Source organism: Notolepis coatsorum, assembly GCF_963971535.1.
Source record: "Notolepis coatsorum genome assembly, chromosome: 5".
In the NCBI taxonomy this organism is placed as follows: Eukaryota; Metazoa; Chordata; class Actinopteri; order Aulopiformes; family Paralepididae; genus Notolepis; species Notolepis coatsorum.
In genome coordinates this window covers 80,911,014-80,924,884 of record NC_140169.1, presented here as the reverse complement: position 1 = coordinate 80,924,884, position 13,871 = coordinate 80,911,014, and the positions used below count along the sequence as shown (strand labels likewise).

At 46.3% G+C, this 13,871-nt stretch overlaps 1 protein-coding gene across 2 annotated transcripts in view; it reads left to right on the top strand.

Annotated features, from left to right (window-relative positions):
- Positions 1-13,871, top strand: part of snx17 (sorting nexin 17) — a 235,604-nt gene that overhangs the window by 137,369 nt on the left and 84,364 nt on the right. For both annotated transcript variants that reach the window (XM_084314817.1, XM_084314816.1), the window contains exon 8: positions 9,534-9,603. In XM_084314817.1, coding sequence (XP_084170943.1) covers positions 9,534-9,603 — 70 coding nt within the window. The remainder of the gene's footprint in view (positions 1-9,533; positions 9,604-13,871) is intronic.

Sequence of the window (13,871 nt, the reverse complement as noted above, 5' to 3'; positions counted from 1 at the left end):
ATCCCGCTCATAGACAATGCTATGCCGACCCTGTTGATAGGCTCCGACCATGCAGACCTCATTGTCCCGATAGACCGGGTTCATACCGGACCCCGAGGCTGTCCTGCAGCAGTCGAGACCCGTTTGGGATGGACTCTCCAAGGCCCGCTCGCCAAATCTCTCAACCGAAGTACAGCCACTAGATGTCTCCACTCCCGAGTCACAGAGGGAGAAACCGCACTCCTGCAACACGTAGAGCGGCTATGGACCTTGGAACAAATGCCCTTTAAGAACGGAAAGAAAGACATTCGCTCTAAAGATGACATTTACGCCATTCACCTCCTCGAGACAGGGACCAAGAGAGTCCCGGTCAACGGCGTGTTGAGATACGCCACGCCACTCCTGCGGCGAGAAGGAATGCCTACTTTCCACGCCAAGACAGACGCCACAGAACGGTACCTGCTGAACACGGAGCGGCGCTTAGCCAAGAACCCCGCCCAAGAGAGTTTATACCGCGCTGAGATTGAGAAGCTCATCACAGCGGGACACGTCACAAAGATGGACATTAAAGAGGCTGACCAGACCACTGAATCGTGGTACGTGCCCCACCACAAGGTCCATCACAACGGTAAAGACCGCATAGTATTTAACTGCAGCTACCAGATCGGATCCCAAAATCTGAATAAAGAGTTACTGCCCGGTCCCACACTCGGCCCCTCCCTACTCGGCGTTCTACTCCGCTTCCGCCAGGAAAAGGTGGCCATCAGCGGGGACATTAAAGGAATGTTCCTGCAGGTGAGATTAGTAGAGGCGGACAAGCCCCTGTTACGGTTCCTATGGAGAGAGAAGCCAGGAGATGAGCACCCAGCCATCTACCAATGGGAAGTCCTCCCCTTTGGAACGACGTGCAGCCCCTGCTGTGCGACATTTGCACTACAGAAACATGTAGCAGAGGACCCAGCAGCGGACGAAGAGGTCCGACACAGCGTAAAGAACAGCTTCTACGTAGACAACTGTCTACAAAGCCTTTCAACCCAGGAAGAAGCCGAGGCTCTCCTGATTAAACTCCGCGCCTCATTGATCAAAGGCGGCTTTGATCTCAGGCAGTGGGCCAGCAGCGATCCGCAAGTACTGCGCAGCCTCTCCTCCGAGGACAAGGCAGCCAGCAGCGAGACCTGGATGGCTACAATCCCGGGAGAAGCCCAGGAGATGACCCTGGGATTGGTGTGGCGATTCAAAACAGATTCGCTTCACTACAGACACAAGCCCCTGACTACGGAGCAGGGAAGGCCGGCGGCGGCGCCGACCACCAGACGGAGTGTGTACACAACACTCGCCCGACAATATGACCCGCTAGGATGTATTCTACCGTACACCACCAGGGCAAAAATGATTGTACGAGCATTGTGGGACAAGGACCAGGGCTGGGACGACCCCATTCCCGCACACCTTGCATCCACCTGGAGAGAGTGGGAGATGGAGCTCCACTCACTCCCAGGCGTTAATATGCGCCGAAGCTACTTCCCACCCACGGTGAGGCCAGAGACATGTAAAATGGACTTACACGTCTTCAGTGACGCCTCAGAGGTCGCATACGGATCAGTAGCCTACTTGCGGGCCCAAGACCAGGGGGGAGAGATCTACACAGCATTTGTCCTCGCCCGCTCGAGAATAGCCCCACGCAAGCAACAATCTATCCCACGTCTAGAGCTCTGCGCAGCCCTAGCCGGAGCGCACCTAGCCACGCTCATCCAACGTGAGCTCACCATACCGGTGTCTAGAACAATCCTCATGCAAGTACAAAGTCTTCGTGGGAGTCAGAGTCACCGAGATTCAAGACTTAACCGAAGAGTTAACCGGAGAAACAGAGTGGCGCTACGTTGATACAAAACAGAACCCAGCTGACGTCATCACCCGGGGGATGCCCCTGGATGACCTCACCCGTCGCAATGTCTACAGTGACGGCCCCGCATTCCTAAGACTCCCGGAAGGACAGTGGCCCATGCCTATCCCGAGGGAAGCAAGTCCAGAGGAGGTGGAAAATAAGAAGTCTGTGTTCTGTGGATTGAGCACCGTAGCCTCCACCGACCCTAACATAGACGATTGCACGTCCATAGAGAGTGCACAACAAAGAACATTCCTGCGGTACCACCCGGAGTGCAAGTGATATGTCAGCAGCTAACTACGAGGAAGCAGAATTGCTTCTACTGCAGCGAGCCCAGAGAGACTCGTTCCCCGATGAATTGGCCTGTCTACAGGGAGGAAAGCACGTCCCATCCGACAGCAGATTAATTCATCTGGCCCCCGAGAGCGACGCTCATACCCTCATCAGAGTGGGTGGTCGCCTACGCAGAGCCCCCAATCTACCGGATGACATTAAATACCCGATAGTATTGAACTCTAAGCCCCTCGGCTATGTCTCCAGCGATGTGGCGGATATCGACCCAGTTACCCCCAACACACTCCTGATGGGGCGGCTAGATCCTGCATTACCCCAGACAATGTACCGGCCTGAAGAAGCGAACGGCCGACGAATGTGGAGGTACAGCCAAGTATTAGCCGACAAGTTTTGGAACAGTTTCCTACTGCACTACCTACCGTCTCTACAGACCCGCCAGAAGTGGGTAAAGGAGAGAGACAATTTGACAGAAGGAACAGTCGTCATGATTATTGATCAATCACTGCCCAGAGCTATGTGGCCGTCCGGCCGCGTAAGCAAAGTGATCACCGGTGCCGACGGCAAGGTCCGAGCAGCTGAAGTGCTCGTCCAGGGTCGCACTTACACCCGTCCCGTGGCAAGGCTCATAGAACTGCCTCGACTCCCAGACACAATCGATGAGGACCATGACCCTACAACCCTATGACTTTGTGAAGTTGACTGACCCCTACAGCAAACCCTTATGTGTAAATAGACAACGCGATTAATCTGTCTCTGTTTAACTGATTAGGTCTGGGACCTATTCAGGGGGTGGCTGTTGTGAAGGGCCAGATTAAACCGAATATATATATTTATTTATATATATATATTTAATTGTATTTGTATATTCTCTAATATTCCCTGATATCCCTTGTATATTCCTTGTACAATATGCATTGAATATCCATTCTAGCCTACTGAACATCCCATAATAGTCTCCATTCTACTATTGGTCGAGACCTTGGTGCCAGGCTGCCATACCCCTCAGACCCAGTTCAAACGTACCGCTCCACATGTACGAACAAGTCCTAGTTCCGCGTAGGAATCTGGCTACCGCACCACTAATGGGACTATTTGTTCATAGTGCGTATATATACTGCGCTACTAAAGTAGGACTTTCTTTTCAGTCCAGTTTCTTACCCTCCAATAGAGTCACAGACGTAAAGCCTCCCCGCGACGCCACGTGTGGGAGTAAGGCCAAGTTCGCCTACCATCGGTATTGAGACATCGTGTATATTAATATTTGAATAGTCATATTTGGCACTATATCGTCGAGTTGGACGTAGTCTATTAAGCTAATAATAGTCTGTTAATATATAGTGCTTCGTGCGGTGAGAATACTACCGTAGTCAGTACCCCATCGTTTCGGGCAGAGAACTGGCTGCTTACCCAGGGTGGTTGACCCCATGGGAAGCTGCACCCGAGGAGCCCCAGAGCCGACGAGCGAGTGGACCTGTATACCGGATTATTCTACCGACGACAGCCCGCCTTCCCAGGCACGGATTATGCTTTGTATACTTTGATTATTCCATGGATAAAGACCCCCGACACTGCCGTGTGTTGGAACCCCCCCCCCTGGAGAGGACGCAAGGTGAGGAGACGCTCTGCAAGACGAGGTCGCTTCACGTCTCTCCCCCGTGGACCGGAGAGAGCCGGCCCACAAAGAGTCCACCTGCTTTCATCTGTGGTCCAAGGATCGCCGGCGCATTGAACGGCACTACAGTGGGTTCACCTGGGATACCCTTGGCCGGACGAGGCAGCCGGATTCTACCCCCCCCCCCCTCCTACTCCTGTCGGCTTACAAGCGACCGGATTAACCCCCTCTAGTGTATCTAGTATATAATCATTAAAGTATCATTGCTGTTATTCCTTAACTATTCCAGGTCGTATATTTACCACCTGCGCCTTCAGAGATTGGACATTCTCTATTGATATACCGACGAATACTCTTTGCCATAAAAGTGCATACTATTTCAATTCATAAATGTAATTAAGTGATTAAGTGCTTGTTCTACACACCATCGCTGTGTAGGAATAAAGACCTGTTTCGACTTCGTACATTTGTGTTGGATCCGTTTCATCTACGTGAGAGTGTTTATGATAATATATTTATGCCGTGTACTGGGTGGCCGAATATTAAGTACAAAGGTAGTGGTAGTAAGTATCATATCTAGTAATACAGTCAGGGAATTGTACCCCTCAGTTACACCTACAGTTCGGTCGGGGCGCCTGCTAAGCGTGGATAGGATCTAAGTGGGATAGTGTGATCCTTCCACACGCTACGCCCTCTTAGTGAGAATCCGCGCTGCCAGGTGAAAAGAAGCGGTTGATTGGCTGGACGTGTGTCGGAGGAAGCACGTGGTAGCCTCCACTCTCCCAGACCGACTGTGGGGGGTAAGTGCGCAGCGACCAGGAAGGGGATTGGGAATTGGCATAACGACTAACATTGGGATGGGAGAAAATCGGAGGAAAAATGAGGGGGAAAAAGATAAAAAAAAAAAAAAAAAAAAAAATTCAAGCATAGACGTCAAGTACGGATAGTGTTTACTAATGCTCGCCTCTAGCACTGGATAATATATGTGGGGGGGAGGGGTATATGTAATCATATTCATTCTTTCTTCATTTTTCTTTTATAAATATTATAGCTTTATATAACAATATCTGCTTAGACATCAAAAAGTGCTAGTTGGATAATGCAATCGATTCATATTGAAACTACAATGAACATTCTTGAATATTTCAGGAGACATTATGAGAAATCTTAAAGGTGCTATAGTTTTTGCGGGTCCAAAATGAATGTTGTTGTTTACATGTATCCCCTCCCTACTTCCCATTTCCCCATGTGGAAGGCACCTGATTGGATAAATGACATGCTGGTGCTCTAGAGCGACATCTAGTGGCTGAATGTTATCTATAGCACCTTTTTATGCTTTCAATCATAAATTCAAAAACTGTGTGTTGTGTGATTTAAGATGTAAAAAGAAATCCCACAACAAAATACGAAAACCCAGATAGACGGTAAATATGAGTGTATATCATACTTCCATATCACTAGTGGTGCACTCATGTCAAGGCCTTGGCACAACTACTAGTCTGAACACTAGTCTGCTTATCCTACTTAACCGTCTCCTGTGATGTCATTATGTGGCAGTTTATTTAGGCCGTAGGCCTCGGAATCCTCTCTAAGTACCGTAGTGTTGTGGCCAGACAGTCGCTAGGTTGAAACTGTTGCATGGGGGGGCGAAGCCAACGTTGCTCTTAACCTGAAATTGCTTCAGTGTGTCTCCCGCTGCTCTGTGTAAGTGGGACCATCTGGAGGGATGGTATGAGGTATGCCCCACTGTTTACCCAGAGACACGGGCCAGGCCTGTACGTTTCATTTAGCTGCTTGTTAGTTTTAGGTTTTTCAGAAAGAGACTCAAGAGAGAGAGAGAGAGAATTATTAAAGGCATTAATATCTTAGAATTTAATTAAAATCAGAGCTATAAAAGATATGTACATATCTTGCCTCCACTGCTCCCCCTCTCTTTGTTCCCATCCTCCCTTTGCCTCCCTCCCTCTCTCTCATCTCCCTCTCCCGCTGCTGTCTATGAATTGCTAATGCGACCAGGCAAGATCTGTTCTCATTTTCTTTAGCAAAGAATTCCCCCCCAACCCTTAACGCCCTTCATGTCAACATCTCGGTCTCACTCAGGGGTTTGGTTTCCGAGCGTGATTACTGTGTGTCGCATCACAAAAAGAGTCTGTCAGTCACTGATGAGACTTGACTGGAGAGAGGATGAAGAGGTTCAGAGCTTCAGCTCATCTCCTGTCGTCAGCAGTAGCACAGGCTCAGACTGTGTGGAGGGTTTATAGCCTTGGAATGAAGCGCAAGATGGAGGTTTCATTCCAATAATATGCCCGCAGCTACAAGTTAAAATGTAACTAGGTTAGATTCCAATTTTATTGTCATTATACAGCACAAGTACAGTACAACTAAAAGAAGTTTGGTGTCCTACCAGAGTGCAAATGTAACAATAGTTGCATAGTAATATACAATGGTCAAGTGATTAAACTGGGTATAAAATAGTATAGTGCTAATCAGACATATGTACAGAGTTGTAGTATTAATAATATGTACAGTGATACAGGTATAAAGACACTTTATGTAGTACGTCATACTGGCCAGCAGCGTAACTAGTAAGAGTAGGTAAGGGATATGTACAGATATAGATATAGTATCTACAGATATGTAATAATGATTATATGCAGGTATGTACAGACTGATGTGGATAGATATATACGGTAAGAATAAATATATATATACAATATATATAGCATTATTGTACATGCTATCATACAGAGTTGTATGTTCAGGTGTATAAGTAGGTATATAGAAGAATTACATGCAGGTATATTCAGACTGATATGGATATAACTACAGACTCCATCGAAGGGCCATAGTAAACTTGCTTTTAAATACCCGTTTGCAAGAGGGCGGAGCCACATATTGTCAGGATTGGGGGGGTGTAGGACACACAGAGAGAGATCGGCATTGAAATGTGATATCGGAAAATATCTGTATCTGTTTTAATTTTTTTTAGAAGCATGAGCTTGGGACGCTCCTCTACTGTTGAGGGAAACACATGAAATGGACAACAAGCATCCGAACACAGTCAACCAAACCTACTTCAAGGCGCTGCACACCTGACACCAATCAGGTGGCAATCAAGCCCACACACCTGCCATGCCGCATGGCAATTAACTGGTGTCTGGTGATTGACGGCTCACCAGAAGAAGAAAAAAAAATACATCCAAAGCACCGTAGAATATAAACTAAAATAAAACCCACATAAACCGTGATCCATCACACATATTTTTTGCTCACATCCTCAGAAATGAACGCTACACTGCGTAACGATTGAATCCTCCAGGTACATGCGAAATAGGCAGGCGTGTATGCGAGCAATGCCGCTAGATTTATGCAGCCGCTTAAAATACAAGTATATCACGGCCCTTAGGGTGTTGATGAAGAAGTGTGTCTTTGAATAAGACAACCTACTGTCGCCTTAGAGGAAAGGGTCACTGCAGATCAATGCAAAGGTATTCTGAGTGATCACCATTATTATCCTACAAGGAAACATTTCTATCCTAGTGGGGGAGCGGTCTGCTCCAGGATGACAACGCCCCCCACGCCCATAGAGTCACTGAGTGGAAAGGATGTGAATCATTACGCTGTGGCCTTCCCAGTCACCAGATCTCAACCCTGATTGAACGCCCATGGGGAGATTTAGTACCGACATGTTATACAGCGCTCTCCACCACCACCACCATCAACAAGACACCAAATGAGGGAATATCTTTTGGAAGAATGGTGTTCCATCCATCCCAGTAGTTCCAGAGAGTTGTAGAATCCATTGAAGCTGTTCTTCACCTCACCAAGACACTTTATATTGTTTTTTCCTTTGATTGGTCAAGGGAGTAGGAAGGTGCCTAAAAGTGGGAGTTGTTGCCTTGGCCCATTTTCAAACGGCAGCCATTTTGCTCTTATGTCATGCTCAGGTTGGGATTCCTTTCCACCCTCAGGACATAAGAGCAAAATGGCCGCCTCGTGAATATGGTCAATTGCACTACAGTTGACGACAGTAGTGAGTCAACCCCAAAAGAGTTGATTCCTCAACTCCCGGGTCCCAGAAATGGAAACGAGAGTGAGGGCCCTTTCTCACTCACCATTCGGGGTCAAATCAGCGCCGGGTCGAACCAGAAAAAGGGTGTGTCTGTCTGAGTGAGAACGCCCGTCCCCCCGTCCCCGTCCCCCGCTGATTCGTCCCCGGGGGCGCTGAACCTGGACCGATGAAATAGGTGGTCTCGGGTGCGGGCCAGTGGGAGCGGGGGGCGTGACACACACAACGTCGTTACTGTAATGCTTTCATGCTTGCTTGAATTTTGGGCAGATAAAACCACACAGCAACAACTGGACAATACCCACAAAAATGATATTTATGGGCAATTTGCGAGTTCAGACCTCAACCAAAAACAAGCATGTGGAGCCTCACAGCTCAGTGGATGAAAACATGAAGCCACGTTACAAACAGCACTTCCCTGGCTCGCATTAGGCCTGGCAATTTTGTTTGCCATTGCTATGTCTATACATTGGTTTCTTGTTCGAATGCATTTATTTCTATTAGACCAGTGGTGCCCAACCAGTCGGCCGTGGTCGACCAGTAGATCAATGACATGCAATATAATTGCCACAAGCGATGGGATAATGTTAGCTGCTGAACAGGCTAAGCTAACTAGCGTTAGCCGTTAGCGTTAGCCATTGCTATGTCTACTATACTTTCTTGTTCGAATGCATTTATTTCTATAGACCAGTGGTGCCCAACCAGTCGGCCGTGATCGACCGGTAGATCAATGACATTCAATATAATTGCCACGAGCGATGGGATAATGTTAGCTGCTGAACAGGCTAAGCTAACTAGCGTTAGCCATTAGCTTAGCGTTAGCCCTGGGAAACGTTCAAAAGCGTACTCTACAACACCATCCATTCGTGAGAAAATGGGGTGGGTTATATTGACAAGGCTTGACAACAGAGGTTCAAATATAACTTCATATTTATTGGTTATTTGTTTATTTTATATCAGCATCCAGTCTCCACCGCCATGTTAACACTTCCTGTGTTTACATTTTCGAGCGTGACATCATCGCCTACGGCAAGCGTACACGCTCAAAACGCAAACCGTAAACAGAACCCGGAGCGAACCAAGACTGAAGTGTGTACACAAACTAGAGGGGGGGGGGGGGGGGGGGTTCGCACCCTAACCCGGAATGAGGACGGTACGGACCGGAACGGACACGAATGGTGAGTGAGAAAGCACCCTGAGTCAACTAGAGAACAAGAACATGTCTCCATTTTCTAGGTTTTATTTTTGTGTCTGGGTCACGGATTGGACCTTTGATGCAGGCTGAACTATCGGCTTTCAAAACAATCAAGGCAGCAGGCACACACACACACAGACTACACATTGCTGGAGATGTTTCTCTCCTAGTTAGCAGTACACATATTTAACTGATTTCTCGTTCAACTCTGCTCTTCCACAATCTGGGCGTTCTGCCAGAAGCGTCGACTGTCCATATTTAATTAAACTCGATACCTGACAACACAGGTACCGCCTTCCCTCGTCTGAGAGCACCGAGCCACGCCGCAGATCGCTAAATATAATCGCTTTATCAGAAAATCGTGTTATGGACTGAATGCATTCAAGGCTCTGGAAGTACTCGGCTGCCTATTCAAAATGTTTTTTATAATGAATGTGGTTTGGAGCTGGTGGTGTGTCGCATCATGGAGTCATGGTTTTTGTCTCGTTTATCTCTGCAGCTACTGGGACATGGCCTACGACAGCGACGTGATGGAGAACCGTGTGGGTCTGAACCTGCTCTACGCCCAGGTAAGGTTTGACTGCTAACAGGGTTCGCACAAGGTCCTTGAAGTGCTTGATTTAAAAAAAAAAATCTTTGAAAACAGCCAATTTTTTAACAAGGTGCAAGGCTAGGTGGCGCAGTGGGCAAGGCGCTCGCCACCAACGCAGGAGATGCTGGGTTCGAGCCCAGCTCTCTGCGTTGCTACCAGCTTGGCTGGTCGTTCATACTAATACAATTGGCAGTATTAGGGGGTGGGAAGCTGGTGGGTGGGGATCGAACGTTGTGGACAGCGACTCCTACAGGTCGGTTGGTGCGCCTGCGCAGTAGACGGAGAGATCGCGCTGTGCAGGTGAAAAGATGCGACGGCTGCCTCCTCGAGTACCGGAGGGGACACGTGATGCAAGGCTTCGTCCACATTGCAGCCGACCAGTGGGAGGCATGGTCTAACAACGTTCGAGACAGGGGAGGGTAGAATTGGACAATACGAAATTGGGGACGGGAGAAAAATTGAAAAATGGGGAGAAAAAGTAGATAAAAAAAAAATTATGACGAGTCACTGTCTTGCGCGCTCCAACTGCTTTTCCAAATAGTTTTGCGTGTGATGCTCTAGCTGGCAAGCAGGCCAAGAAGATGCTTAAAAAAACAGCATTTAAAAGTGAATTTTATCCTTGAGCGACATCCTTGAAAATGAAAAATAGTGCTTGGAAAATTACTTAAAAGTCCTTGAATTTCATTTTGCAATGTCTGTGGGAACCCTGTACCAAGGTCTTGACTTGCTCCAAGCCTGGGTAAGAGTGACTACCAAGGTCTTGACTTGCTCTACGCCTGGGTAAGGTTTAACTACCAAGGTCTTGACTTGCTCTACGCCTGGGTAAGGTTTAACTACCAAGGTCTTGACTTGCTCTACGCCTGGGTAAGGTTTAACTACCAAGGTCTTGACTTGCTCTACGCCTGGGTAAGGTTTAACTACCAAGGTCTTGACTTGCTCTACGCCTGGGTAAGGTTTAACTACCAAGGTCTTGACTTGCTCTACGCCTGGGTAAGGTTTAACTACCAAGGTCTTGACTTGCTCTACGCCTGGGTAAGGTTTAACTACCAAGGTCTTGACTTGCTCTACGCCTGGGTAAGGTTAAACTACCAAGGTCTTGACTTGCTCTACGCCTGGGTAAGGTTAGACTACCAAGGTCTTGACTTGCTCTACGCCCGGGTAAGAGTGACTACCAAGGTTTTAACGACAACAACGCATCATACACATTCCAGGAGAAACCGAAAAAAGATTTGAAATCCTCCCCAACAGAACGAAATAAGAAATCAGAATCAAAACACTTGTTTTCCTTGTATAAGCTCGCCCGGTGGTGCAGTCGCCACAAAAAGCAAGCCAAGTCAAGCATTACCTAAAATATCTGAAAGAAAACAAATAGCTCTCAGACTCCTGTGGGGCTGCCAGATGCCCTCGCTGCCCCCCCCCCCCCCTGGGGGCATCTGTTATCTGATGGAGGTGTCTGTGGTTGTGCTCTGGGCCACTGGCTGAAGCCAGTTCCTTTCTGTAAAGCCTGCGTTAAAGCCTGCGTTTCTATTTATAGGTTGTTCCCTCAGCAGCAGCAGCCTCATATTTTCTTAAAGCATTTTATAGATGGTTGGTTTGATTAAAGTCTAAGTTGGGTGAACACTGCCAGTTTGACTGAACAGTATAGACCCAGATCATCAGTTTGACTGAACAGTATAGACCCAGATCATCAGTTTGACTGAACAATACAGAACCAGATCATCAGTTTGACTGAACAATACAGAACCAGATCATCAGTTTGACTGAACAATACAGAACCAGATCATCAGTTTGACTGAACAATACAGAACCAGATCATCAGTTTGACTGAACAATAAAGACCCAGATCATCAGTTTGACTGAATAAACTAGGGCTGCTTTATTATGACAAAAAAAATCATAGTTTTATTTTGATTGATATTGAAATCACGATTATTAAACACGATTACTCATTGATTTGAGAACATCACAGGGCTTGTTCCCTCCTTTTTTTGCCAAGGAGCACATGGCCACTCCTAAATGGGAAAAACATGAATGAAAAAATGCAGGCGCAAACGGTGAAGGTTTTTTTCGTACCGTAATGTTTTTCAGAAGGGTTGGGTATCCTTTGGATTTTTATCAATTTCGGTTCTGGTTCTGCTTATTAAATCCGGTTCTTATTAATTCTCTGTTCCGATTCTAATATTTGTCGTGGGGGAGAACATTTAATATCAAGAACCAAAACTAACTTTTCATTCTTGGCAGATTTAGGCTCTAGTCGGTAAATTGTGAACCATGACATGAATATATATATCTTTCACATTCATCCACTCTTTCTGTGGTCATCTTCCCCGTCATAGCTAAAGTGAAGGTTTTCGTTGATAGGAGTGTCTGGGGATTAACTGTATATAGGGTGCTTTGTGAACTTGCATCTAGCGCCAACAACTTCTCTGTTCACCGCAAGGACAGAACGGAAGAGTCCGGAAAGTCCAGGGGAGGAGGCGTGAGTCATGATTAATAACAACTGGTGCGATCCAGGGAATGTGAAGGAACTATCGGACCACTGCTCGACCAACCTGGAGTATATATCCGCCAAGTGTCGTCCATTCTTCATCTCGAGAGAATACACGTCGGTCATCTTGATCAGAGTTTATATTCCTCCTCAAGCCAACACTTGGGCAGCGTTTTCAGAGCTTCACGACGAGGTAAACAAACTCCACACAGCTAACGTAGATGCTGCTATTGTGGTAGCGGGGGACTTTAACAAGGCAAATCTTTAAAAAGTTTCACCAAACTTCAATCAACATATGACTTGTCCCACCAGAGGCGAGAATATAGATCATTGCTACTCGCAATTTAAGGAAGGGTATGAATCACAAGCTCTTAGTGCATTCGGTAAATCTGACCACGATGCCATCTTTCTTAAGCCAAAGTAAAACTAAATTTCAAGCGCTGGTCTGTCCCCCTCGCTAGCTGCAACTGTGGCTAGGGACCAGCTCTCCCAATGCCCCCCCCCCCCCTCCGACCCTCAGGGGGTGTTCCGCGCCGTGAAAATGGCAGCGGTGATACACATACGTTGTCTCAAGACTTAGTCATGCATGTATCAACAAATGCGCATGTTGGTGTGAAATGTATGTGTGCCATTCTTACTATCAACTGTAATAATTGTGTAATATTACTATAATGAGCTGTATGTGTATGAACCAAGCATCTCACTGTAATGTAACGCAACACTTTGATGAACATTGTTACTCAGCTGAGCAGTCGGAGCAATGGCAAGCCGAAAACGGTCGAAATTGTAGTTATTTGAAGTTTGGATTTTTTTTTCACGACTGAGGTAGGTAAATCAAATTTTTTTTGGCTAAAGTACCGAAAAAAGGTACCGTTGGGTACCGGTATCGATTCACAGGTACCGGTACCGTATCGGTTCAAATGTGAAAGGTACCCATCCCTAATTGCTACATCATTCAGTAACGTTTGCAGAGCCTTATAACAAAAACATTATTACGGTCACCATTGTGACCAGTGGGATTAATCAACAAATTGTATTATTTATTTTTCTATTTCATTGAACATTGCACATGTTAAAAGCCATTTTTTTAACTCAAAATTTGAGTATTACCAAGTCAACTTGTTAAAACAATGACAATAAACATAGTTTTATTAGGTTGAAATAATGTGGTTGTGTACTTATTCTTCTGTTAACTTATTATGGATTGAAAACTGAAAACCTTAATGCACAGTAACTGAACTCAATATTTTTAAGTTCTGGTAACTTATTATTGTAATTTTTTTACAGTGTAGTCTTGCGATCAATCAAAACTTATTTACACGATATACCTCACATTCACCCTCCATTCACATCCTGGTGTTCTCCTGGTGTTCTCCATTAGGCCTGTAGGTGGAGCTATGACAGCACACGTACAGTACACACACCGATGGTGTGTGATGTGTCCAAAAATGAATGGGCAAATGTGAGTGAAATGGTCGCACTGTATGCAGCTGTTTGTCTGCATTGCATCCCCCCCCCCCAAACTCAGATTTAGGGTTGATACAACCATCATAATAATATTGTTAATAATAACAATAACAATAATGATGTAATAATGTAAAAATTATCATTAAAAAGACCTGATTATGAGAAAGAAAATGTACGATGCATGGAATATTGTTGAGGCACACTAGTTACAACTATATTTCAAACAGGCACTCCATGTCAAGAAGGTTGCTGACCCCTGGTTTAGACTGATGGGGGGGGGGGGGGGGTCC